Below are 27015 nucleotides of genomic sequence, written 5' to 3'. Positions count from 1 at the left end.
CTACTACACATATATATCAGATGATAGTGGTCTACATCCTAAAGGATCGACACTTGTTTACTTTGTGTATTCCTCTCAGAGAAGCATAGCTCAAAGCATACAAAAAGACGATGGGTTTCTTGCTAATTATCTTCCACAGGACTTTCATTTCAGGAATTTCATGAAGGCACCAATTACATGAATTGTTTTGGTCGTATTTTTCTTTTGGTAAATACTTAACTATAGAAAGGCCGCCGCGGTGGCTCAGTGGTTATGGTGCTCAGCTGCTGACCCAAATGACTCGTGTTCGATCCTGGTTGCGGCGGTCGCATTTCGGTGAAGGCAAAATTGTAGAGGCCCGCGTACTGCGCGATGTCAGTGCACGTACGTTAAAGAACTCCAAGTGGTTGCAATTATCTGGAAGCTCCTACTATGGCGCCCCTTATAGTCTTCGTTGCATTGGGACGATAAACCTAATTAAAACCAAAAGATTAATTCCCGAAATTAAGGGTTTAGTGATGTTGTGAAATCCAAGAAATATATATAGAGAGAAATTTGAACCACTTTCTATTTTTCTTTTTATTCGTCTAGAACAGGATTTGAGATCTCATAAACCCCGCCGCGGTGGCTCAGTGGTTATGGCACTCGACTACTGATCCGAAGTTCCCGGGTTCGAACCCGACCACGGCGGCTGCGTTTTTATGGAGGAAAAACGCTAAGGCGCCCGTGTGCTGTGCGATGTCAGTGCACGTTAAAGATCCCCAGGTGGTCGAAATTATTCCGGAGCCCTCCACTACGGCACCTCTTTCTTCCTTTCTTCTTTCACTCCCTCCTTTATCCCTTCCCTTACGGCGCGGTTCAGGTGTCCAAAGATATATGAGACAGATACTGCGCCATTTCCTTTCCCCAAAAACCAATTATTATTATTATCTCATAAATGCAACAAATAAAGATACAAAATTTTAAACCACTGAGGGAAATAAAATTATGTAAATAAATACACAAAAGCTTAGGTGAAACAATGTGAAAAACGACATAAGTACTCTCAGAAGTACGACGTCGCTCCCACTGCATACACACACGCACGAAAAAAAACTAGAAACAAAATTGACACGCTGAACCACAGATGAGCATAACAAACGAAGACAAACTTCAGATGTTAGCTCCAAGAACTTCACCGTAGGGCGTGTCAATCTAACCCATCTATCCCCCCCAACCCCACCAGAGAGGACTGGGAGGCGGCCCTGCTCGGCTGTCAAGACCTGAAGAGCCAAAAGGCCTTGGTTCAACGGACGCGGGCGGCGTTGCTTGCCAATGGGGCCCCGGAATAGGGGCTCCACCTAGTATTGTGAGGGGAAAGGGCCAATAGGGTCCTACCCCAATCACCTTTCTGTAAAAATTTAATTGCTTATAAATGTTTTTCACCACCACCACCACTACCACCGTAGACCATTTCCTGTGACTGACTGAGCGCATTCCTTCCCTCTACATAAAGACATAAAGCAGCTCCTACCAATGATGTCACGTTCGAAACACCCCAGTCAATGTAAACCCTTTCCCAGTTCACTCTCATGAATTTAATTCCACAGTGCACTCATTTCCAGCATACCCTCTGTGCATGAGCTAGCATGCACGATGTCCAAGAAGAGCGTTTAAATATATTCGGTACCTTGTCGACTGCAGTATTTTTATAGCTGTCATGAGATGGGTAAACACAGCAGTAGGTAGAGCACCCATAATTATCCAAGTTTGTTTTCGCCTTCGGACGAAACACCTCACCGCTCGCCTCGCTCACTGCAAACTGAACCAGAGAGCTGTGTTGGCTGCGTCCGCCTTTCGCCACCGCTGTTAACCAGGATTCTTCCGCGGACGCACAGCACCGTGAGCTGCTCAGGTGGCGCTGAAATTTCGTCGCTATACAAAAACAGTAATAATAATAATATTAATAATTGGTTTTCGAGGAAAGGAAATGGCGCAGTATCTGTCTCACATATCGGCGGACACGTGAAGCGCGCCGTAAGGGAAGGGATAAAGGAGGGACTGAAAGAAGAAAGGAAGAAAGAGGTGCCGTAGTGGAGGGCTCCGGAATAATTTCGACCACCTGGGGATGTTTAACGTGCACTGACATCGCACAGCACATGTTTTGCCTCCATAAACACTCAGCCGCCGCGGGGTCGGGTTCGAATCCGGGAACTCCGGATCAGTAGCCGAGCGCCCTAGCCACTGAGCCACCGCGGCGGGTACAAAAAGATACCACATTTTGAATTTTGAAAAACGCGCACCCTAATGAGCGGCCCTCGTTTTTTCTTCTTTGTTTTGCTCCATACATGGCCGCATCACGCAGACGCACGCTGCGTGCGGCACCAGCAGACAGCGGACGCTCGTCGTACCCCCAGATACTGTGTGCTCGTGCAGTGGCGCCGCGAAAGCGCTGCAATCGGCGCGGGAAACTTGAGCGCAGGCAACCTGGACAGCAGAGCGCGAGAGCACGCGGCGCCACACCATCGCCTCGAAGCACGGGGCGCACGTTCAGCTCGACCATTTCGAAGGAAGGTAGCCAAACGATCATCACGTGCACCTCGCAATGTCTGGCGAAGGACGCAGCGACAACAGTTCAGCTAGCGGGGCTGCGGAAGGAGCGCCGATGGCTGAAGGCGATGGCATGGCGTGGGAGGAGAGGGTCAACCGCAGCCTCCGCTGGGACGATGAGGAGTGCGCCAACCTGCAAGACTCCGGCTACCTATCGTGCTACAACGGCCAGTCCAGAGAGGAGGAGGAGATCGAGTACCGAATAGTGACCGAACTCGAGTCGTACTTCTCGGACGAGGGCCTCGATCGGAACAAGTTTCTTCAGAACCAGGTGCGGCGCAACAGAGGGGGTTTCGTGAGCCTGAAACTCATGGCGTCGTTCCGAAAGCTGAAGAACCTGACCAAGGACTGGGAAGTGGTGAAGAAGGCGGTACTCTGGTCCAGCCAGCTAGAGCTGAACGCGAAGAAAACCAAGGTACGCCGCCGCCTGCCACTGCCGTAGGGCCAGTCGGCGCCCTCTCTCAGCGTGCTAACTCGCACCAAGGGCTCCCTGCAGAGCCGCCCGGAGGCCGCCGCTTGCTCGGAGGCCGAGATCTGGCCATAGGACTGACAACGAGCAGCACATTCCCGAAGAAAAAAAAATAAACCCATGGCGTTCAAGCTGTTGTAAGTGTCCGTTTATTCATCCCACTGTGGATTTGGTCAGTGCATGACAGCGCGTCTCGGCCTTCTTGATAGTTTCGACGCACGTGAAGAACGTTGTAGCAGCGCCCCAGTGAGGGAAACCTGCCGGCACCTACGGTTAACCTTCAGGTGAGATGACTTTCACGCGACCCGCGGCAGTGTACTACGTCAGGTTAGTAGTGCTTCGAGAGCCGCCTACAATGGTCGCGTTAATAACACTGCAGTGCAGAACAAAGTGGCGCAATCAGAGTATATCGCCGTCTTCTTCCTCTCTTCTGCGCCAACTCTTGCTCAGGCTAAGAGGGTTCCTTCTCGGCGGCACGGCGCTGGAAGTGCACGCGCAAGAGCGCAAAGGCTCCTACGTACTGCGATGCACGCGTGATGGCAAGGCGACCTCACTGGCCGGCGGGCCAAGCGCGAGCACTGCTCCACGCGCCACTGCACGCGTCGTCTTCTGTCTCGTAGTATTGCTCGAGAACACAGACTGACCATCTCCACTGGTTCTTCTTTTACGCCTTCTTCCACCTGCATGACTGCTACAACCAGTCCTGAGCCTTTCTATGCTGCCTCTACATACGCCAAGCTCCTGATGCAGTTTATAAGTTGACCTCATTTTCGCTGGCAATGTCCACCGTGACCTATGGACCTCCTGCATGTTTGTAAACAAACGAGGTGGCGCTGCAGTAGCTAGCGAGCTCGTGGTAGGCAAAAGGTCGGGGAGTGGCGTCGCGGATATGTGTTGTGCGCGGGTTTTCAAGGCTTGTAGGCGCGTTTCCAGTTTCTACGAATCACAGCAATGGTCGATGCTTCCAACTTAGTAATTTGTCGAAGTACACGAGCTCGCGTTGTCCACGTGCGGCCTATAAAGAGAAATAGTTTGCCACTGTGTATTGTATATATGGTTAGTAGTAAACATGTAGAAAGCGTTCCTGCCGTTTATTTATGCGCTAGGTATTGAATAAAACAAGTTTTGACACTCTGCACTAGCCGGAATGATTTTACTTCGGGACACTAGTGAGGGGAAGTGCTGGCGTTGTTTCGCCGGAGCAGACATGCGCTCATCGTCTGCTGACATACGTACGTGTCGCGCTGCGCGAAAAGTGGGGACAGAGTCGTGTCCCCGATCTCCTGTCTCGCTTAGCGCTGTTTTTAGCCGCATGACCACGCACCAGCCAGGCTGACTTGTCCTCTTGCTAAGCTGGTCGATTTGGTGGAAATTTTTGATTTCTAGAATTATTTCCTTTCCTAGCCCTGAAGTCTAGTTTCGTGACGAAACATTATAGCAAAATATTGAGTACAAATTTATAAATTACGCTTTTTAGAAGTGTGGTCGTCAAAAATTGTGAAGTAATTTCTTTGATTTCAGTGCCGCATTTCTTTGACCAAAGCGAAAGCGAAGATGCCATAAATGAGGGAATAAACTTTAAGGTTCGTTTTCTGACCTCTCACATTTTCTGCGACTGGATCACTCACCTTCGTAATTCGCATGAAAATCAAATGATTCCATTTGTCGCAAACTATTCCTGAGACGTTGAGGAGCGTAATAAATCTCTCGATTTTTTCCCTACACGTGCAGTATTGTGTTAGTTATTTTTTGTAAGAAACGTTTTCATGTAACTATGCATGCATAAGTACTGATCATATAGAAAAACAACTAATCGCGTCATCATACAGAACAGGGCTTTATGCACATGCTGGCATAAAAAAAAACTGCGCACTATCTACTCAATTAGAGACCTAGCTTGGGGGGACTTGACGACGGTGTTAATTATAATTACCCAGAACTGCGCCAGGTATAGCTATAAGTAAAAGGAATGACTGAAACTAGCGTAGGAATTTCATATTTGCACCAAGTTTAGTTACAACGAAAACACTTTTCATGCCGCGTCCCCTCTCAATCTCGCCACGTGTCTGTTAGTAGCACGCCTGCGGCTGCTTCTTTGCAAACAAGCTTCGCGATCATGTATTACCTCATGAAACATGACACATGCATGATGCAATGAAAAAGCATATGGCGTTTAGCACACTTAAGGTACGCTATTCTAAGCACACCAACGCGACCGCGCAAGATTGACACAACTTACCAGACTTCTTTCTACTCGAATGAAATAATTACGTCGTCATATCAAGAAACAGTTTCAAGTAACTATTAAATGTCACAAAACGCGCCATTTAAACATGGTGTGCTATTAACAAAAAAACGCATTCCTTGGGGGCGAGTGAACCTGTCGGCGCCCCGTGCACTCCGGCTCAAGGTGATAAGTACGTGTGCAGCTACATATGTCTTTTTTTTCCTTGAGCAATTATCAGCCTACTATCCTGAAGTTCAGGTGAATGAACGCAGTAACTTGCATGCATTAAGTGCATTGAGTGGCAGTGCCTATCGACTCCCAGACTTCGTGCTTTACTACCGTGGCCCAATGCCTGTTAGCCAGTTTCCGAATGCGGCATTTATGCGCGAGAAACCTATCGAGGCTAATTTAATATTTTTTATGCTACTACGCGGATCCAGCAGTGACGCAGCTGGTCAATATATGCTGCTTCTGCAGTGCACAGGCTTGAAGCAGCCGCCGGTAACTGCGGCAGCTGCGGTAGGCACGGGCAAGCGGAACCTGTTTTGCCTACCATGCGAAAGTCGCTGCTAACATCAGCGCCACCGCATCTTCGTGACGTCGCGGGGTGAAGGAGGTCCATAAACTTATAGGGGACTTCCTTTTCCGCTTTGCAGGCAGCCGTACTAGTTATTGCAGAGTGTTGGGCGTTATGGCACGTAAGTAGCTAAGGCTGTCAGGCGCCAAAGAGGAGGTTAAAAAGTCTCGTTTAATAGATTAAAACTTTTCCAAATCTACAGTTTGTTTAAAACATTTGCTTTCATTAGCAACCTAAAAATACATGACAGATCAACAAGCGCATTTTCGCCTAAGAGTAATGATTGTGTGAAAAGAAAGTTGAAAACTGATTTTTGAGGAAAGCAAATGGCGCAGTAGTTGCCTCACATTTCGATGGACACCCGAACCGCGCCATAAGGGAAAGGAGGGAGTGAAAGAGGTGCCGTAGTGGAGGGCTCCGGAATAATTTCAACCGCCTTGGTATCTTTAACGTGCACTGACATGCGAAGTAAGCCAATTTTTAACACTGATCTGTTGATGTACTTTGTGCAGTTCTAAATATAACGCTGTCGAATTCTCACACGTAAGTGTTCCTAAATGTATCTGTTGGAATTTTTTCGAATGCGTTCATTTTAGTATCTGCCGCCCACTCCTAAAAAAATTAATGTGGATTAGCTGAGCTAATCCAGAATATACAAAGCGAAGGATGTCGGCGTTCACTGTGTTCATTGGCGTTGGCGTTGACAATGTTCTAGACGGCGATGGCTTTGAGCGAAGGAAGGGCGCATAACTGGCCTCCTGGATAAGTGGACGCCCCATTCGTGCTTTGATATATGTGGCGGTGCTGAGAGAGACAGATGTGGCCTGAATGCATTAGCGCTGACACCGTTGTGGCTGACATCCGGCTCTGCAGCAATAGCTAGGCCGCAGCGTTCATTTGCTGATCAATCTCTCGCGATCAACCATTAACTGCAAGCCACCTTCCAGGGTGGCATGGAAGGCCGCACTGCCTATCCAGTGTGCGGAACACAATCAAAGCAGGTTTTTGCAGTTGGACACCAACACCACGTACATGAAAGCGAGGTTGAGGTCTCCACTGACCCACGGAGCTGGTTGCGAGCCTTTTCTTTCGTGAAAATGAACAGCCTTTGCAAAGTTGTCAACGCCAATGAACTCTATGAACGCCGTCGGCTCACTTGTTTGGTTTTTGAGGAAAGGAAAGGGCACAGTAACCACCGCGCATATCTCGGAGGACACCCGAACCGCGCCATAAAGGAAATGATGGAGGAGGAAGGGAAAGAAGAAAGAGAAAACTGAAAATTTAAAGTTGGATTTCGAGCAAAGACGCGGCGTTGCGCAGCGGCGGGACACCTGTGGCTCGGTGCTACTATAGTGGCGCATGCGCAGTTGTGAATAGGGAGCGAGAGAGAGAAAGAGTCGGCGGCGGGCACCTGCACCGTGCGTGACGTCACTCGTGCTCCGACATACGCCGGCTCGCGCGAAGCGCGGTGTTGACTAGCGTGGTAAAGCTTTTCGCTTCAAAAAAATTAACAAAACGTGCACACGATTTTGACATTTCTAAACAAACATGGATGCTGATGATGACAATGACCTTAGAGCGCTTCCAGTACAAATGGCGCGGCGTTTGAAAAGGCTTGCGCGGGTAAAGACGACGCATATCGCACTGGTTTTGATAAAGAAGCGTGGCAATGGAAGCATTCCGCTCAGTGTTTGAGAAGGCGCCGGTGCAGGTGACGAGCCAGCTTTTATTTAATCAGGAAGTGTCCCGGGGCTAAATCGCAGTGTTGCGACAACAAAAAAACGTTCCACAAAACCGTGTGTACTATTTATGCCCTTGGCAGAAACGCGCAAGAAATATTACACATTTCCCTCGCTACACTGGCTGCTGCGACACTGCATGCAGTAAAACTTTCCCATACTGTACACATCTAGCTCTGTTGCGTCTATAGTTAGCAGTAATGGCATACTTACAACTTCAACAACAGTAGAGGTGAACACGGCAGCGTGCGCCATTCATTGCGCCCAAGCAGATCCCCAAGAAGATAGCCTCTGGACACACGCGCCCGTCAGCGGGCTGCACCGAGCCGTTGTCAGCAACAGGCGCTTTGCGTCAGCGTTGGAGGTTGCCTATGCGGAACATAATCAGGGGCGAAAGCGGCTATGGTGCTGCGCTGTTTACAAGGTATTACCCTGACACCGCCGACAAGCAGCGCTACGCGGTTATCGGTGAAAGGCAAGCGCCTAGCTGCTGACCGTGCACACTGCATACCTAGTACGGAATGTGGGAGTTAAAGCACGTAGTAGTTGAGTGACAGTAGTTTTGCCTTGAAGAGAACTCCATACAGGCCTAGCAACCATGCCAATGAACTCAAATAGCAAGAGAGTAATAAGCCATTTTCACGGTCAGTTTCGGTTTCGGTCAGCGCACCGGGGTGCTGCGTGATGACAGCCTCAAATGGCGGCAGTGTAATGATCACGTGGGCTCGGAAAACTACCATGTGCAAGTGCGCCTGCTCGTGCCTCCAACAGGTCGTTGTTGTCGCTCGCAAGCAGTCGTATGCCACTGTCGTGGTCGCCGTTTTGCCCGTCTTCCGAGTAAGATGATAAATTGTGGCCCCGCGCTCCAGTTTTGTCGGCGCACGACCGAATAAATATTCCAGGCTCGACCCGCGGCAGAGCAATAGCGACTCAGACGACGCGTCCACGACCATCCTCAGCAAGGATGTGGATGCCGTATGGGTACCAGGGTTCACAGAGTTTGGTTTGGTTTATGGGGGTTTCACGTCCCAAAGCGACTGAGGCTATGAGGGACGCCGTAGTGAAGGACTCCGGAAATTTCGACCACCTGGGGTTCTTTAACGTGCACTGACATCGCGCAGTACACGGGCCTCAAGAATTTCGCCTTCATCGAAATTCGACCGCCGCGGCCGGGATCGAACCCGCGTCTTCCGGGCCGGCAGCCGAGCGCCGTAACCACTCAGCCACCGCGGCGGCCATTTTTCACAGAGTTTCTCACTACTGCCTAAACGGAAAGCTGCATGGTTTCCGTCTAGGTAGTAGTTTCTTGAAGATCACTTCATCCACCGCGGGAATGCCGGAAAGACGAGGCTTCTTATATGGCTTGGCTAGAGTTGGGCCCAAAACGTGGCTTCTGCCTCTGAATCGTCAGATGGGCCGCGATGCTCTCCTCTGCGCGCAGATGAAATTATTTCAATACTGCGTTTTTCATTTCATCAAAAATTTACCACAAGTGTTAGGCTGGTACGGAAATTGGCAGCATTTCTTTGGAGTTTGCCGTGAGAAGAGGCCTATTGTCGTGGCTGAATCCAAGTTTCGTGCCCAACAATAGCCAGGCCAAGTACGAAACTTCATCTTCCAGGCATCCCTGCACCTCTCCATGGTGTATGAAAAGCAGCGCCACCTGCTTTCCCTCTACAGTCGGATACAAATTAAGCCTGCAATGAGCGCCCCCCCACCCCCTTATTCATTGAGGACCACCGAACAGAATCCCTCCGTAACAAAAAGAGCGTTGTTCTCCGTTGTTCTGTCCTTCCATGCACCGATGTACTTTGCAAAGGCGTCAAAACCGCGCTCCTACCTGATCTTGTAGTATTACGAATTCGTTTGTCGTAGAAGCAAAGCTATATTGTAAATTTCATTTGCATGTAGCGCCAGTTCAGGGTGCATCATTGGTGCAAAATAAATGCACTGTAATACGCATTTCAAAAAACGTGACGCCAGCGCGGAAGGTCACTCCGATACTCTTATGTACTGCGAAAACAATGCCGCGAGTAAATTTAAACATTAGATCTCGGTTCTTCGCTTAATATTTAAAAAAAAGTGCAATTTTTGCATACCTTGGCCTTCGCTTGGAGTTCGCTAACGCTTTTAAATGTGTATGAATGTGGCATTTATCTGCTTCAAGCCGTTCTGTTCGCATGAAAGTCAGACTACAGGCTACATGATATAATAAATTGTTGTTTTCACGCAAACCCGCACGCGATTCAGTATGCTTTGCTGCACTTGAATCCCGCGCTCAGTAGGGGTTCCAAAATAGCATCAGACTGCGTCCCGGGTGCGAGTGTGCTGGCTTTTGCAAAACCTGTTTGGCCGCAGCATTCAAGCACACTTCAGAACCGGATTCGTACAGAATTACCGTGGCCCAAAAAAGAGCTCTCCAAGGGATTCGCATTTGACGTGGCCTTTATGCATATTGGGTGTAACAGTGCAGCCGGTCGAAAGACAGACAGAAGGAAACAACGCAGACGAGCGCTCGTCTGCGTTATTTCCTTCACTGGGCTTGACGAATCACTGCAACACACTCGAGCAAATCAACCGCCCCGGCACTGCAAGGCATCGAGGATAGTTCCAAATGACGTGCCCCTGATGAATAAAAAAAATCGGAAGAGACATCTAACACCCCTGTTACACGGCCAGTTTCAGTGCCCATCGAGTCGACGGCCTTCGAGATTCTCAATCGCCATCGAACTCGAAGGAGTTGTGTCGCTGCTACACGGCAGATCTCAGTGGCCATTGAAATGGTACTCGTGTCTCACGCCAAGCTTGTGTGGCGCATTGTGGCGCTCTCGCATTAAAAAGCACCGAGCTCACCGTCGGCGGCTGGTGGCCTTGCTCTGGTCCGGGGAATTTCCGTTTTCATTAGAGACCGCTTTGACCGACGCCGCAAGTCGATCCAGAGAGTCGCGCACTAGCTATACAGCTGTGCGGACAGGATTGCGGGCCTATATGGACATCTGCAGAAGCCACAGAGATACATGTAAGCGTGGTTTGGAACCTGCAAAACCTGCTTAGCCTCCTCCTCGCGATAACGCAACAACCTTGTTTCGCTGAGGAAGCTTTGAGTCAGTGGCGTCAAAGCGCCAGCTCGGCGGTAAGCAGCAAGAAGAAGGCGGCTCGAGCGCAGCAAAACCCCACGCAGGCGATAAGTACGAAAAAAAAACATCAGAACAAAGAAACAAACCCGTTGCCTCACCCGAAGCACGGGAAGTCATACAAGGAGGGAGCGCTTGCGGAGGTCAGCTACGCACCATGCAGTTTGCGCACAACTCAATTCCAGAGAGGCTGCGCACGGCGCTGCCGCCAGCTTCCTGACGACGTGTGGGGAGAGAGCGACACTGCGAATGGACAGCGTTGAATGACAAGCCGTTTCGTAGACATCACTGGAGCTGACTTGACCGAAAGCCGACAAACGCTTAGGGAATCTTCACTGAGCGAGTGGGAAAGCTTTCAGCAGGTGTAGCCATGCAACAGCGCTCACGACCAAGCTCTCACGAACTAGTCTGTTAACGATGAGTCCGTCAGTGACCGAGAAGTGCTGCCAACGATTCCATTTCGGTACACAAGCGAGCGCATACTTTAGGAACAGAGCGGGTACAACGCGATGAGTCCCCGAATCTTGTGCCAGTTTAACTGCCGCCGACTATAGGCTCATCAGCTCAGATGTACGCTGACCATCTGTACAGCGCGTCACTGCATGCAGGACGATGAAGGATGAGCGCGTACTGTCGCGATCACAGTATTGCGGGACGTCGGAAAGCGTGGCAGAACTGCGTTCCGCGCCATCTAACGGCGGACCCTCGCTCCTTCTCCCCCTTTCAGGCATGTCTGTAGCCTCACTCCTACCATAAGCGCGGCGCATGAGGATCGGAACGAGCGCCAGGTGCCGCTTCGATATCCAGGTCTGCGCAAACGGCTGCGATGGGTGAACATTTTCAGGGGAGTGCTTGGTATGCCAAAATTATTCTCGACAAGAAGTTTGTCATCCTGACATTCAGCCTTGAGGCCTGTTCGTTCAGCGCGCATACACTGGAAACTGACATTCTCGCCTGCACAACAAAAAACAGAGAAAACATAATTGCACGCTCCCTCTCCTTTATCAAGAGTCGCTGCACCGCGATAGCGACACGCTAAATGCTTCATTCATCAGCGGCTGAGGCAGATGCTGGCTAGATTCCGAAGCGGCACCTGGCGCTAGCGGCGATCTACGTACTGCGCGCGTGCTAGGAGTGACGATACAGAGATGCCTGAAAGGGGGTGAAGGAGCGAGGGTGCGCCGTTAGATGGCGCGGAACGCAGTTCTGTCACGCTTTCCGACGTCCCGCAATATTGTGATCGCGACAGTACATCGCACTTATGCTGTTGCTCAGCTCGTTCCGTCGCATTCATTAATGAAACTGGAGCAATGACGAATTGTCACCTTCTCTGCATGCAGCCAGAGGGACTTGCCGGGAAATTAGAGAGCCTAGCGACTAAAAAAAGTCACTATACCTGCACTACGTGACGTTACGCGGTCCCAAAGTGCTGAGACCAGCCAATCGGTTCCCGATTGGATGCGAATAGTGCTTCTTAAGCAAGGTGCAGGGACACAGAGCAACACAATCCAAGTGCTGCAGCAGCCAGGGAAGACAATTCGAGGTTTCTCTGATGGTAGTTAACGCTTGGACCTCATGCAGTGTCATAACAGTACGTACGAAAGCCAACACTCATTCAAAAGGGAGATCATAGGGTAATGTTTTCTTTTCATATTTAATGGAAGTGTTGATTAGAAGCGGAATTTATTTTTACAATCACGGCGTAATTTGCACAACCGAACAATTTACGCGACACGCGGCAATCATGAGTTAAGCGGTGTTCGCTACTGGCGGTCAACAGATGGCACTAGTTGATGTTCAGCACAGCTGGGCATGCACTTTCTGTACAATTACTCCTACCTAAGATCATTACGGAATGATTTTTCCCTCCGAAAACAATATCCATTTAAGTATGTATATATGAAAAACATTCACCCACGCTCACCTTGCTTTCAATGGCTGTTAGCTTCGCTTCGTTCGTATACGCATGCCCTAAACGAGACCTTCCTCTTCTTATCTTTATCTGGCAAACTTGTTGGGCTTATTCTTATCATATCGAAACATTTATTAAGCTTCAAACTTCAGCGCTGTGCCATGTATAAATTCATCCGGAAAGCTGACTTTGTTAAGGCGTCTGATATAGCAAGCAATGACGTAAGTGATTGCGACACGGAGGCGAATTTTCCCGTAATAACTTAATTCTGTCGCGCAATTGCTCAGCCAGCCTGATCAAACCCAGTAACGCGCACGACCTTTACATTCCCACCTGGAACACGCCGTAAGATTTTCTTATTTCACACAATAATTCCATGGGTAACACTGCAAGCTGCCTTGGGAAGGTAGGAAATGGTGTCCTCAATGTAGTGTTTCCTTCTTAAAAGAGACTAGGGAAAGAATGTACCTGAACGTGCATAAAAAACAGTGAACACGGTCTAAAGCTCTGAGCTACGGTTTCTTGAAACAAATAGGCAATGTACGAAATCATCTGTAGGATCCCTGAAACAACAACAGCAGGCATTACTGACTCTCAAGTAGCTCCGCCAGGAATGCACCGCAGTGATACAGCAACATCACAGATTTCGTTGAAGCACGCACAGACGCTTTCCGCGCAAAAGAGTAGTAGCCGCTGAAGCCAGTGAAAACACACACACACACGCAAAAAAAACGAAAAAATACAGCCAACTAATGGCAGGGGAAAGAAGACTCGGGGACCATCCCCAATGGGCAGTTAACCTCCCTATGACGTCCTGCGGACATCCTGAACGTCCCCAGGACGTCCAAAGGAGTTTCAGTGCCGATTGGGATCGCGAGAACTCGCGCTCATGCAAAAGGAACCTTGTCTGTTTGCAAGAGAAAGGGCGAAGACCTGTGATGTAAGTAAAGTGACCTCCAAAGAGCGAATGCAAACAAAGCGCCATTAATCAGCGATAAGCCGCAGTCGGTTTTGGGATATGTCGTTCTTCGAATGCACTCCAAAAGCACCCACGTCCTTTACATCATTATTGTCCGCCTTGAGCGACTCCTCTCGGCGTTGTGGTCTTACGTCGATAAGAATTGACGGTGAAAGCTTACGAGTAATACTATGAGCGCCAGTTCGCGTGCCACTGCAAGGTGATTAGCAGATCACCTCAGATGGACTCGCTTCAGGGTACACGGACGCAGTGTTTGCAAGAGCAGCGCAGCAAAACGACCTCACCGATAAGCCTTGGTTGCCAACCAGTTGACGTGCAGTCACGCCACAATTTGGTCGACACGCAGATACAACTTTCGACAATCCTTTTCCGGAATGCCGGCTAAGGTAGAGCCTCCCTGCTGCACCGTTCCCCGACAGAGAGCCAACGGACGGATCAAGCCCGAAGCGATCTGCGATGCCCGACAGACTGCGTGCACAAGAGCAATGATCACCGCTCACCACTAATGCTTCCCTCGCGAGAAACCAGAGGGCGGCGCGTTTGGCAAAGCGAGAAATTCGAATGACACACCTGTGTTTGTCTAACGCGATGAGGCAACGAACGCAAAAATGGAAAAAGAAAGAAGCACGTCGTGCACAGCACGTGCCTGCGGCGGACGGGCCCCCCGGGCAGGTAAAGCACGGAAATTCTGAGAACTCGCGCTCAGAGTGCGGGCGAGTACGCACGCACGCGTTTGTGCCAATCAATTCGGCACGAATCACGGTTGGCTTCCGAAACACACGACTGGGAGCCGGCATCCGGATAGGAGGCGTCGAGAAGACAAAGCATTCCCTGCGACGGCCTTGAGAGCGGAACGCATGCCGTTCACTGAAGCTCGGCACAGGGGAGGGGGGCAAAGCATGCGCGGGGCTGCCACGTGCTCAGTTAGCCTTGCGTGCTGTTGCAGGGCTCGATCGAGAACAGAGGCCGCAGGCAGAGCGCATGCGCCGAATCCTGGTGCCAGGTCGGTTTTCGATTTCGCAACGAAGCGGATGCAAGGAACGTTCGGGTGATGAGTATCTCCCAAGGTCGTGTTCGTTTCGGGAAACTTGCAAAATCGATTGGTCTTCGATTATCACAGGCCTCGCATATCTGCCATAGAAAGAAGCCCTAAATGACACCTTAAAGGGGCACTGAGGACAGATTAAAGTTGACCTGTGCGGACATATATTACAGCATTATAACGACAAATATGCTTTCATTCGAAACGGGGCTTTTTTACAAGCTAGAAAACGCAAAAAAAATGAAATGCAGGAGTAGGCATTACCGACCAATTTCGCAGGCAAACTGCGCTGCATCGACACGGCTTTTATACGCGGATCCCAGAGGCTGGCCTGCGCCACCATTCACTCCAACGGCGATCACGGAGTCCATCCGCCTCGGTGTGGACGTCACGAGCCTGAATCGAGTATCGGGAAATTTTTTAAACGCATATTTATCAGTAATAAATGCGTAGTCTGGCGGCGGACAAGCATCAGTATACAAAGAAATATCCGCAGGATCGACTTTTACTAAGCACAAAAATTGGACATAGCTGTCCTCAGTGCCCCTTTAAATATACTCCTTTCAGCACCGGCCAAACCTATACACGCCCCTCTCGCACGCCTCTTTAAGACTGACGGATATCCGAAAAGTATTCCAGGCGCATTGTAAGCGATGCGTCAGAGAGCCGATTTGAGTTCAATCGCGCGGAGCTGCACCGAATCCTGATTATAATTATGCTGCAGAAAACACTGTCAAGCACCGAAAGCGATTCCCCTACAACGCATCACACTCCACTGCCAGCGGCAGTTTCAGGCCTGCGCCATCACTGCGCGGTACGTTTCTTCGAAAATGCGTAAGAGAAATACAGGAATTTATGAGAGCAGGACTAAACAATCCTCGCACGAAGGATGACTTCAGACACATTATTAAATTAGGAAATTAGACGTTGATCAATGCGTTAACCTATTCGGCCTTAAAGTTGTCAACCCCAGTAAAAACTACAGCAGCTCTGGACATTTACCTCGTAAATGGCGATTTTTCTCGACGAACCACTCGAAAGCCGCACGCACAAACGCACGCACGCGTGCGCGCGCGAAATTAACAGAAATACGTTAAAGTTGTGCAAAAAAACAAGCGCAAGAAAGAGTACTCCACATAACCGTGAATTACCGTTTAAAACGAATGTGCTGCAGGAAACAACCATACCGTTGTTAAGGCGACGTCGTTGGTCCAGCCAATCTCATCCGTACAGCTATACAGCGACGCACACGATGCTTGTCGCGTCATACAGGTGTCGCAAAAAAAAAGCAAGAAAATCAAGAGCGTAAGGGGCCGTTTTTGTGCCACTGTGCGAAGGACGCAGTTTCGGGGTCACCGAGCCAAGGCACATACAGACGGGGTCACGGCCGCCAGAAGCCAGACTGCACAGATTCGGCGCACCGGACAGGACAGCTTGCGCGAACGCAGGGCACGACCTGGTGGACTTCGCATGCATACAGTGCGTGCGTTTGTATTTGCGCGGCAGCGAGTAACGAGACCCAACCTGGCGCACGTGGCTCCGAGCTCTGCCGCACAGACGACAGGAATATTCGCTGACGTCGATAAATCGATGAATGGGCCGGGACACGGTGCACCGCAGCGCTCCGAGCGTAGTTCGACAAAAAATAACAAAAAAAAAACAACGACAACGCATTGTGCCAACACGGGACTCGAGAGTGCAAACAACGCCGCCGGCGCGCCCAGTGGCGGCTCGCAAACAAAGACGCGCGCGGTTGAAGCGCCAAAGCGAGACCGACAGACTGGGGCGCGTACGGATCCGCCCCACGAGTAAGCTTTAATTCAAAGCAGGGATATAGCCCATTTGCCGCTTGGCTGAGCACGGTGACTCCAGCTCGAATGACGGCACGAGGCAGCAGAGAGCGGCAAACGTAGGCCCATTCAAGGGCAAATTAAACGGCAGCTTGAAAGCAGGGGTGCCTCGAGCTTGCAGCGATCATTTGAAGAACATTTATGTCACGGACAAAAATATCACCACCAAACAATCAGTGCCCATGCATAAATCAGCTCACTATTTGACACACATCAATTAAACACGTGCTTTTACCATACAGTTAACGCGGCTTTTTACTGATTAATTTCATGGCACTGTTCACGTGTTCACGAAAGCTGCCATTGCGGCACATAGGGTGCCCACAGGAGCACGGAAGTATATAGTAGATTTTAAAGTCGAGAGAGGACGATTAGAACAGCGATGGCACTGCAATAAATGCGAACACGAACAGAATAATTTGCAGTCAGCATAAAATGTCCCACTACTAAACAGGAAGGGAATTACAACAATTTGAAAATTTCCTGCAAGACCGCCACTTCGGCGTCGAAAGAAAAGGTATAGCATGCAGCCATATGCGAGCTTTAACGTTAGAGTGCCGCTAGAAAGGAACAAGCACGTGGAGGTTTCCATAACGTATTTCAGGAAGCAAACAGCGGCAAGATTATTCGACGGAGAAGCGAGCGATTGACAAACTTGCCGCGAGTGGTCGAGCGCTGAACTCTGAGAGATAACCCAAGACAACAACAGCTTTAAACGCTTCGTTCAGTTCTTGAGAGAGGACACTATATTCTCAACCTCATCGCGTACAGCATTCGTCCATGGAAAGTCCAACTAAATAGATCGGCGTTCGCCGCAGCAAAACCACCACTGTTTCACTGCATTTTCACCGGAACCAGTGTGACACAGTCTCGTGTGTTTCTGTGCTTCTTCTCTCTTGTCCGGTCCTTTTTGCGCGGTTATTCATATTTTCCATAATGTCGTACCAACTAGCCCCTCACCGCACTCAACCAGTGTGAGCCAAGCCATACATTTTCCCAATCGCGCTTCCGAGAGTGGTATACACTCGATCGCGTCAGTGCACAACATCTTTCGTTTTAATTTCATATACGAGCGCAGATCGCTCGCACGTATTGCTGTATATTAAAGCCTGCTGCCTTATCAGAGATATCTCGTATTTGCAGCATGTGAACGATTAATACGCTGTTGTCGCTTTGCAGAAATTATGGTCTACGGTATGGCATGGCTTGGCATGGTATGTCGGTCTTGGCTTCCCGAAGCTGCACGCGAGAACACGACGGACGCCGCAGTGCAGGGCTACAGATTCTTGAACGTTCACCGACACTACACAGCAGAGAAGAGGCGAAATGCGGCCGCCGCGGTTCGGATTCAATCTCTGGGCTCGGTAATAACGGCAGGCGCTAAAGAAAAACCAACGCCACGATGAGAAGTGCTCAGTAAGCCGAGCGCAAGACAGCAGGTGCGTGTGGCGCCATACGCGTATTTATTTTTGATTTAGTCTGTGTCGTTAACGAGACCCTGGGTTCGAGGCTAAGCCCAACCCACGGGGTAGTCCCTATCTCGCATGTTATTGTTGATTGGTGAATTGATGCTTAGGGCGGGCCACTAAATATGACCGCCCTTAGTCCTTTGTTAATTAAGTGCTTAAAGCGCACGTAAACGGATGCGGTCCAGTCCAGTCTGAGCTGGGGCTCCATGCTTAGCATGTAACGTGATGCTACTTAGGCTCTAACCTGCCGGGTCGATGAGTAAAGTAGCGCAAAGTTTGTTCTTTTGTAAATTCAGTTCTGCTTTTTCCAGTTTCACTCTCTGTATATGTATGGTGTAAATATATGCTCTGCTGTCATCATCAACAAGCTCGCCTCCTGTCCATCTTCCAAGCCGAACGACACTAGAGGAGGGGTTCGTAAACCTTCCTCGAAGAAACGAACGACCTTTGAAAATCTACTGCGACCGGCGTACTAAGTCCGATCGGATTAAACGATGCGACATGATTCGGCTCAAGACATCCGATCTGACTACGTTAACGAGGTGGTTCGACTTGCCGGCTTCTAAGACCGCAACGTAGCGAAGCAAATAAAAAGTTACGCCAAAGATTTCGCTTCTATAAATACCATACAACACAAAAGCTTCTGTCGCTCTTCTCTGCTGCTGTTGCGCGACAGCGAGCACGCCGACCACCAGAAGCTGTATTCGCAAACCTCCCCTCACATAGGAGCGCCGCGCGATTGGTTGGCACGCCGCTGGCCAACGGTCAGCTTAACCTCCCTACATGGGAGTTCGTCAACGACGAATTCCCATCTAGGCAGGTTAAGTTTCGCTTATACGACCCCAAAATCGTCTCTAGCCGCCGGTCAGCGCTACCAGCGCCACATGCACAAGCTCACCAGCCAGCCGATGGCTCGTGGCCGGTCAGTACTTCAGAAAAGCGGTGAGCGCGTATCCTCGGGCCTGGCGACTGCGCCGATGGCGTGCGTGCCCAGGCGGCGCTTCAATTGTTTCAGCGCGCGCCTAAAAACTCCTGCCGTCGGCCGCTTGAGCCACGACAAACGCGGGACCACATTTTGAACAATTAGAGGCGCGCGTTCGACGGACCCCAGCTGGCAAAGGACAGGGTTAATTGGAGAGACATGAGAGAGGAATTTGCCCTGCAGTGGGTGTAGTAATGATGATGATGGATAGGCTGACAGCATTCCTTGCCTAAGTGCTCTCGACGTCGCCCGCGGTCGGCTGACGCATGCCACGTGTGGCCCCGACGGAGCTCAGAAGCTCATATGCCTGCATACTGGCGTGGAAAAGCACTACGGGTGCGGCTAACAAAACGCCTGCTCCTCTGGCTGGGCTGTGTTACGGCGCTGCGATCGACAAGGCAAAACTTGATATGTTTACAAACACGGGGAGTGCTCGCGGACGCATGACAGAGCCTACTGGATCCGGCCGGGGTACGATCTGCGCCGTCGTCCAGCTGTTAACGGTGCGCTGCTTGCTTATAGTGCTGTTTGATAACCGACTTCCATGTACAGCTGCCCAAACTGTTTATAGACTGACAGCCGGTATTTGTGAGCAAATGTAGCGCACGCAGCAGCGACGGCACGAGAAGCTTGTGCGATTCGGAGAAACACTAAGCTGACTGAGCGCTTAGACGCTGTGAGTGATATATCCGGCATCACAATGCTCATCTAGGCGAAGTTTTGAAAATGTATCAACACGCTTCAAATGCGATAGCAATAGGAAGGAAAAAACTGTCCGGCGGCGTAGGCGTCTGTGTGAAGCCTCCACCTGACAGGACCCGCCGCGATCTAACAATGCGACACTGTCTGCGTAGTTGCACAGTCGGGATTGGAATATATCCAGAATCGGAATAGACTGTTGAGTGAAACATGAATGCTATCGCATTTCATGCGCCTCAGTCCAATTGATCGCCCCTGATTTTCTTTTTTTTGTTTTCTCACAAGTACTCGCCAGCGTTCAGCAAACAGCCACCTTCACAGGCACACTGTGGAATGAGAGAATTATTCTGGAACGCTCTGCTTACATTAGATTCTATGGGCCGCGCTCTCATCCTCCCATCGCAACGGCGGCGGGGCAAAGTTTTGTCGCGATCGCGCGCCTATTTCGCCGAAAAAGCAGCATCTGCCAAAACAGGAAAAAAACGCCGCCGTAAGATAAACCACAAAAGAAAGTATCCACCCTCACTTACAGCGGATACGACTGATTTGTGTTTCCTTAGACCAGCCGCCCGTGTGACGTCAGCGTTACTCTCATCGCGCTGCCGCCGGCGCATGCAGTACCCTTTAGGACGATGGCGAAAGTAGGGTTACCAGGCGAAACGATGATCCGGTGGTCCTCGCAGACGGAAAAGGGCGGGGAATTTCAGACGACGGACACTGCGAAAGAGAAATTTTGCACCTGTCATTTCTGCGCTGCGCTTGACCGATATTAAAGGGTAGGCGCAAGGGCGAGTTGATGCCTCGCTACGAATGAAGTAGCGCCTTGGAACAGGGACGAAGGTGAGCTCGAAGACGTCCCTGTGTCTAAGCGCTGCAACATTCATTGCTTACGGAAAAAAATTTAAGGAGAAAAAGGAATAACTGAGCCTGGATATTTTTTTTTTCCTTTTGCACACATTGCTTGAGCCCATCACTTCCCAAAACGCCGCCGCGGTGGCTAAGTGGTTATGGCGCTCGGCTGCTGACCCGAAAGACGCGGGTTCGATCCCGGCCGCGGAGGTCGAATTTCGATGGAGGCGAAATTCTAGAGGACCGCGTACTGTGCGATGTCAGCGCACGTTGAAGAACCCCAGGTGGTCGAAATTTCCGGAGCCCTTCACTACGGCGTCCCTCATAGCCTGAGTCGCTTTGGGACGTTAAACCCCTATAAACGAAACTTCACAAAACCCACGCACCGTGCACGTTCTACTGGCCACCTAATAACTAACCGCGCCTCGTTAGACATGCAATGGCATCGTGGAAATTCATTGCTTAATGCAGTAGTATATTTCTGACCCCCTGTATACTCCGACTCTCCCCTTTTTCCAGGCGCGTGGCGTCAGCAACCAAGTGGCTGCAGCTTTGCGATTCATTGAACAACAAAAAGGAAAGGTGTAGGATTCTCGCAGGTAGGTATGTAGGTAAACTCTTTTATTGCGCCCAAAAACAGGGGACCAGTCAAAGGACCGGTTGCGCTGACTTAGAGGAGGTCGGCGGGGATCCTTTGGGATGCCGCGGCCTCCACCGCGCGCTGGATAAGCCAGCGTTGGTCTGCTGGCTTGGAAGTACACAGGAGAGACTCCCACGTCTCTGGGGTGTTTGCTTCCTACTGCACTCAAACCGTCGAGTTAGAGGACAGTAGGATTCTCGCAACAGTGCTTCGCAGATCTCAGAAGCTTCGTGAGTCAGTCTAGCCAAAGACAACACGAGAGCAAAAAAAGAGAACACCTGGTGAGCCGAACAGAAAACGCTTACAACAGAATACAAAAACGAACGCCAAGAGAAGAGTGAAGGCGGTCGAAACCAATCAGGAGACCCTCCACAACAGTGTGCCTGATGGCCGCTCCCTTGTCCATGACGCGTAAAAATCCACTGACCCACTTCCGATGAAACTCGCCCGTCCACAGCGCGCTACACAGGAGACTCGTTCAAGCTGTTACGGTTCAAGCGGAACCGTAATGTGCCGTAAAAAGCGCGTAGCATCAAGCAGCGGTGCCGCTGGGCATGCAGCGCCGCAGAAAGCGGCAGGTATACCGGCGCCGGCAATGCGAGGGCTTGCGTGTGAAAGGCGGTTGCGTTGTCGTTGCCTGATGACAAGCAGGTTATCGCAGGGAGTGCCGCTGCGTTGCCTGACGACAAAGCAACAGATGCTGGCTGACAATACAAAGCCCATAATCGTTATCGTAACTCCGCTCGTCCGATGTTCCGTGTTTCATGCAGGCCTTACTGCAACGGCGGACACGTTGTGCTAAGTACACGTCGACCAAGTTGCACGCCAGGCGGATTTAGAGCGCGCTCTTAGTGTGCACACTTTCATAGATGGACAAAAAAAAAACTAAATATCGCGCGCGCGCGCGCGCGCACGCACGCACGCACGCACGCACGCACGCACGCACACACGCACGCACACACACACACACACACACACACACACACACACACACACACACACACACACACACACACACACACACACACACACACACACACACACACACACACACACACACACACACACACACACACACACACACACACACACACACACACACACACACACACACACATTGGGATAAGCGCATGGCATCATCTGAGCAATTTTATGACACTTGAAGGCAAACGTCACTCTTTTCGTGTTCGTCTCCCCGAAAGCGTCAGTCGTAAATCGTTTCTCTGAGCTCTGTTCGGTTTTATTGGCCTTCAAGAACAACGCTGTAGATTCCAGGCTCGCATTATAGGATCATCTCGTTATTTTGCCAACAAGCGGCGAATCACAGCGCTATATCATAACTCGCTCCCGTGTGTACTAATAATACGGGTGTAAGTCAAGCTATACTGAGAGGTTAGCATCGCGTGATAGCAGATTTGTCTGTACCGAAAATAAAGCTTTGACAAGCCATAAAATCGCGCATAAGCAAAGTACATGTGGCGACACCCCTCGCAAGTTCCTGCAACTGCATCTGATGACGTAAATTCTTCACCGGCCACGACTGGTTCAACGCTTCCTTGCGCGACGTTATTTCGCCGTCAGTCGGCAAGTACCGTCGAAATATGAGCAGCGCGGCGAGCCCAGTCAAGCAGGCGAGGAGACTCATTATAAAAACAGCGGAAACCAGAAGATCGACAAAAACACAAACATGGGCACTCTCTTTCTTCCCGCATGCTGTGAACTCAGCCTGCGTGTAGCCGTTGCAGGCAGCAAGTTCAGAGCCGCAAGCTTTCAACGGCATTAGCGCTGGGAAGTGGCGCTTGTGATTGGCGAGAGACCTCCAGCGAACACAAGCAATCAAATTGACGTAACATTCCCCTGGTTCGAGGGCCCGTGAACTGTAGAAATTTCATGACTTTCCTTTGTGATTCTCTCAGCAACGCAGACACCTTTCCGGACGCAAAAAAAAAAAACGTACGTATAATCTATTCGTCTAGAGTAGTGTCTTGCTTAGTTTGCTATTTCTCTTTAGTGTCCCTTATAAGGTCGCGAACGGGAAAGAAAAACACGATAAAAATAGGAGCGAAATTCCGAGGCTGCATGTATACACCCGGCATGTCCCGAATAATTCGCTTCCTATGTTGTGCCAAACACGCAAGCATTAGCATCCAGGGCCTCTAGCTTACTCGGCCAGATGAGGAAAAGTGCAAGGTCGATCCTGAAAATTTCGCCAAAGATGACTTCCGAAACAATGAATATAACGGCAAGCCATAAGTTCCAGTTGATAAAGGCCGAACACGAAAATAAAAGGTAGCGTTAGCACGCTAACACGTATAAACAGCCGAGAAGAAGATGGTTTACGTTTGGTTTATGGGGGTTTAACGTACCAAAGCGACTCAGGCTATGAGGGACGCCGTAGTGGAGGGCTCCGGAAATTTCAACCACCTGGGGTTCTTTAACGTGCACTGACATTGCACAGTACATGGGCCTCTACAATTTTGCCTCCATCGAAATGCGACAGCCGCGGCTGGGATGGCACCCGCGTCTTTCGGGCCAGCAGCCGAGCGCCATAACCACTGAGCCACCGCGGCGGCAAAGAGAACAAGAATGAGGTCTCTTCATACAGCTCAGTAAACAGCGACTCGATCGTTAACACCGAATAAGAGAAGAAAACCAGCTTGCCTGCACCATTAGCAATTCTTTCCGCAGGAAGCGGGCGTTTCCAAGACTCCAAAAGCACTCGTCGCTGATATTGATAACAATAAGTGCCAGCTGGAAAAGCCTCGCTTGAAGAGGAAAAAGAACAACAGAAACCGCGAGGTTAAACGAACCAGTGGCAACCGTTGCTGCAACTCACGCCACGGAAAAGCGGTGTCACGCGATTCACTTACGCAAAGGATCGAGCGGCAGCACTAGCGTCTCCAATTGTGGAGCTCGCGCGCAATAGTCCACAATTTATCGAACGACTACATGGAAAGAGCCACACTGTTTCGCTGTCGCATTACGACCCAAAGCCGAAAACGCACTCGATCGTTTCGGGTCGCCGTACATGGGGACGCCACGTGCCCATTCAAGGGAGTGCCTATCCAGCTCCTGGCGGACATCAACGTCGTGCATGCGATATTTTCTTCTAGTCCCTCGTGAAAGTCCGAGGTATATGAAAGGAACGGTAGAGACATCAATAACCGTGAGCGCTCGAGCGGCGTGTTCCGCAGTGCGTCAGTGACGCCTGCCGAGCACCGTGCATGACGCAGCACGCACAGCAATGATTGCTCCCGATGTCAGGAACGCAGCGCACAGCGGAAGGTGGTCACTTGGGTGCGAAAGCGCACTCTGCGCACACTCAGAGACAATTACGCTGCCCCCGAAACCGCAGCGCTGTGGAGCTCAGAGCTCTGAGCTCTCCGGAGAGCTCTCCGGACAAGTCTGGAAGTCAGTGTTGATTGATAAAGTCGTTGACAGAGAGCGCTCAAACGAAGCAGAAAAATCGCCCCAATGCATAGGCTGGTTTGCTTTCTGGCTCCAAGTGCTGCCATTCTGAGCTGTCCGGACAACAGTACAGTCACCGTGCTAGCCGATGCATGGTGTTGTACGCTCAATTTGCCAGTATCAGAAGTTTTCGTCATTGGCTGCGCTCTGCAGCCAATGACGAAAACTTGTGCACTGACAGCCCGGTCTCTTACAGATGGCAGCGCCACATAACCACTCTATGACCAATCCGCGATGCGGATCAAATGACTCATTTCCTCACCTAATGAGTGGCGACGTGGCGGAGCAACGTGACGTCCCTGGAGTGCCACGGATGACAGCGGACTGTGAAGGCGCGCTCAGAGCAGGCAGGTCCAGGAACACGCTGCCTGCCGAGGGGAACCCACCGCCTTGCTACGCCCGGGAACAAGAGCCGCTGCGGATGCCACGTTCCAGGAGCGAGGCTGCCAGACAAGCCTCCAGCAGGACTCGTGTCTCCGATGGTCGCCCTGCGCAGACGCGTGCCAATACGGACTTCAAGCACGCGATGTCTTCCTGTATGCGCTCACTTAATTATCATCACGACAATCGCCGTCACCATCAGCCTATCTGCGTCCACAGCTGGTCTAAGACCTCTTCCATGGATCTCCAGTCAGCCTTGTCCGCGCCAGCTACGGTCCGCCTACGCCTGCAGACTTCCTCACCTAGTTTGCCCACCTGAACGTCCCCCCCCCCCCCCCCCCCCGATAGCATCTCCTTGGCTTGCTGGCGCACGGATGCCCCCATTCGACAGTCCGCTGTGACACAGTGGTATACGAACAAGAGAGAAATAAAAGGAAGGGAAGGCTAGTAGGTTAGCCGGATTTATGTCCGTTTGGCTACCCTGCACTGGAAGAGAGGAATAAAGGGTTGAAAAGGTGAGAACAGAAAACGTTAGTAGCCAAACTCGGAGGCTTGTCCCTTACGAATGATTCACTTTGCGCAGTGAGCCGAACAATCATTTGTATTCAGTCTCTTTCACTTGGTCAGACGTGAAAACACAAGGATGGTGTGGAGTTCGCTGACCTTTCCGCGAACTCGTTGGTCTAGCGTTCGCAAGGAAGGCCGCTCCAGTGGGGTCGGAAGGCGCCAACAAAAGGGACCCGTCCCGTCTTGGCCTCCCCTTCGTGCGGCGGACGTCACTCCGCGCCGTCACGGGCATAGCCCGTCTGAAGACTAACCATGTACAGCTGTCGTCATGTGTTCGTTGTCAAGGGGTTGACGATGTTTCGGGGGCGCACGAGATATGGCTGAGTATTAGCCGAGTGACCGGAAACCCACTACTCCCGTAACGACTGTCTTCTTCTCTTGCGGTGTGTTCTGAAAACACTTTAGGGATCGTTTCGTCGGCATATGTTTGTCGCGTGTGCGAAAGAGACAGTAAAGTGGTAACGGCTGGGCCGTGGGAGAGGGTGGTCGCGTTTGTGCTGTTTGTGTATTTTGATTGAAACCTCTCCTTTCCCAAGTGTTTAACCAGTCCTCTTTCCCCAATCTGTGATTAGTTGGCGGAAACCTTATTTTCCTGTCCCTAACCACTGATTGGTGAGGTGTGTCGTTTGTTATCTTATTGGTTGCTGTCCCCGCTAAGGGCGGAGACAGAGGGTTTAAAACCAAGCGCTCTGGGTTGAGCGGGGGCTGAATTCGTCTGATCCACGATTTAGTCATGTAAATAGTTTTCTCCTTGCTTTGTTTCTTCTCGTTTTTTTTACCTATGTTGTAAATAAATAGTTACCCTCTCCTTTCCTTGAGTAATGTGAATGTTTGCGAGTAGAACCACCGGGTCATCAAGAAACCCCGATTTCATCATCAACAAGGTATTTCCTCTCATCGCCACCTGAAAGGGGAAACTCAACTGATGGGTTCCGAAAGGGCAAGTAGACGAACAAGCCTTGAATTCAGGTTCACGGGTGGTGAACTCAAGACCGAGGTGACGCGAGTACCCTGTAAGATGCCCATGAAGTCTGCAAACTAGTCCTTGAGGACAGCCTGCTCTACTAACGGCATCACCAAAGCTTGCGCTTACTTTTGTTCGAGAAAGTGGAGCACGTGAAAATGCATTAAATACGGACTTACTTTACGACGCTGTTCTCTTCTCAACACTATAATATAACAAAACTTTTCGAACAAATAAGGTAGAGTACTTACACTGGGCAATTCGTCTTGAATTATTACGCACGAAATGGAGTTATTTCATTGTAGCGAAACATCAGAACAGGAGCTAGTTTTACCGGCGGAACCGTTCATTGCACATCGTCGCTGATAACGCTCACCCTGCCGTTTATAATTTCGACACTTAGTGATGTTGCTGAGAAGGCATAGTTAAGTGCTCTCTCATCATTGGATTTTATGGCTACACCCTTGGTATCGGGCGGGCATCCTAGTACAGTGTGCAA

At 50.5% G+C, this 27015-nt stretch overlaps 2 protein-coding genes across 4 annotated transcripts in view; one reads left to right on the top strand and one right to left on the bottom strand.

Annotated features, from left to right (window-relative positions):
• LOC144113570 (oxidative stress-induced growth inhibitor 1-like) overlaps positions 1–27015 on the bottom strand; it is an 87471-nt gene that overhangs the window by 59147 nt on the left and 1309 nt on the right. Inside the window, exons 2-3 of one of the 3 annotated variants that reach the window (XM_077646715.1) lie at positions 24867–25092; positions 20299–20364 (exon numbers count right to left, since the gene is read on the bottom strand). The gene's annotated coding sequence lies outside the window, so the exon portion shown is untranslated. Of the gene's footprint in view, positions 1–7793; positions 7928–20298; positions 20365–24866; positions 25093–27015 lie in introns of those variants that run through there. The other 2 variants (XM_077646716.1, XM_077646717.1) reach the window with 2 other exon arrangements.
• LOC144113490 (la-related protein 6-like) lies at positions 2564–3010 on the top strand. The gene has a single exon (XM_077646585.1). It carries the CDS (start codon positions 2564–2566, stop codon positions 3008–3010), a length of 447 nt encoding a protein of 148 aa, XP_077502711.1.

Source organism: Amblyomma americanum, chromosome 1 (assembly GCF_052857255.1).
Source record: "Amblyomma americanum isolate KBUSLIRL-KWMA chromosome 1, ASM5285725v1, whole genome shotgun sequence".
In the NCBI taxonomy this organism is placed as follows: Eukaryota; Metazoa; Arthropoda; class Arachnida; order Ixodida; family Ixodidae; genus Amblyomma; species Amblyomma americanum.
This window is presented reverse-complemented; position numbering and strand designations above follow the sequence as displayed.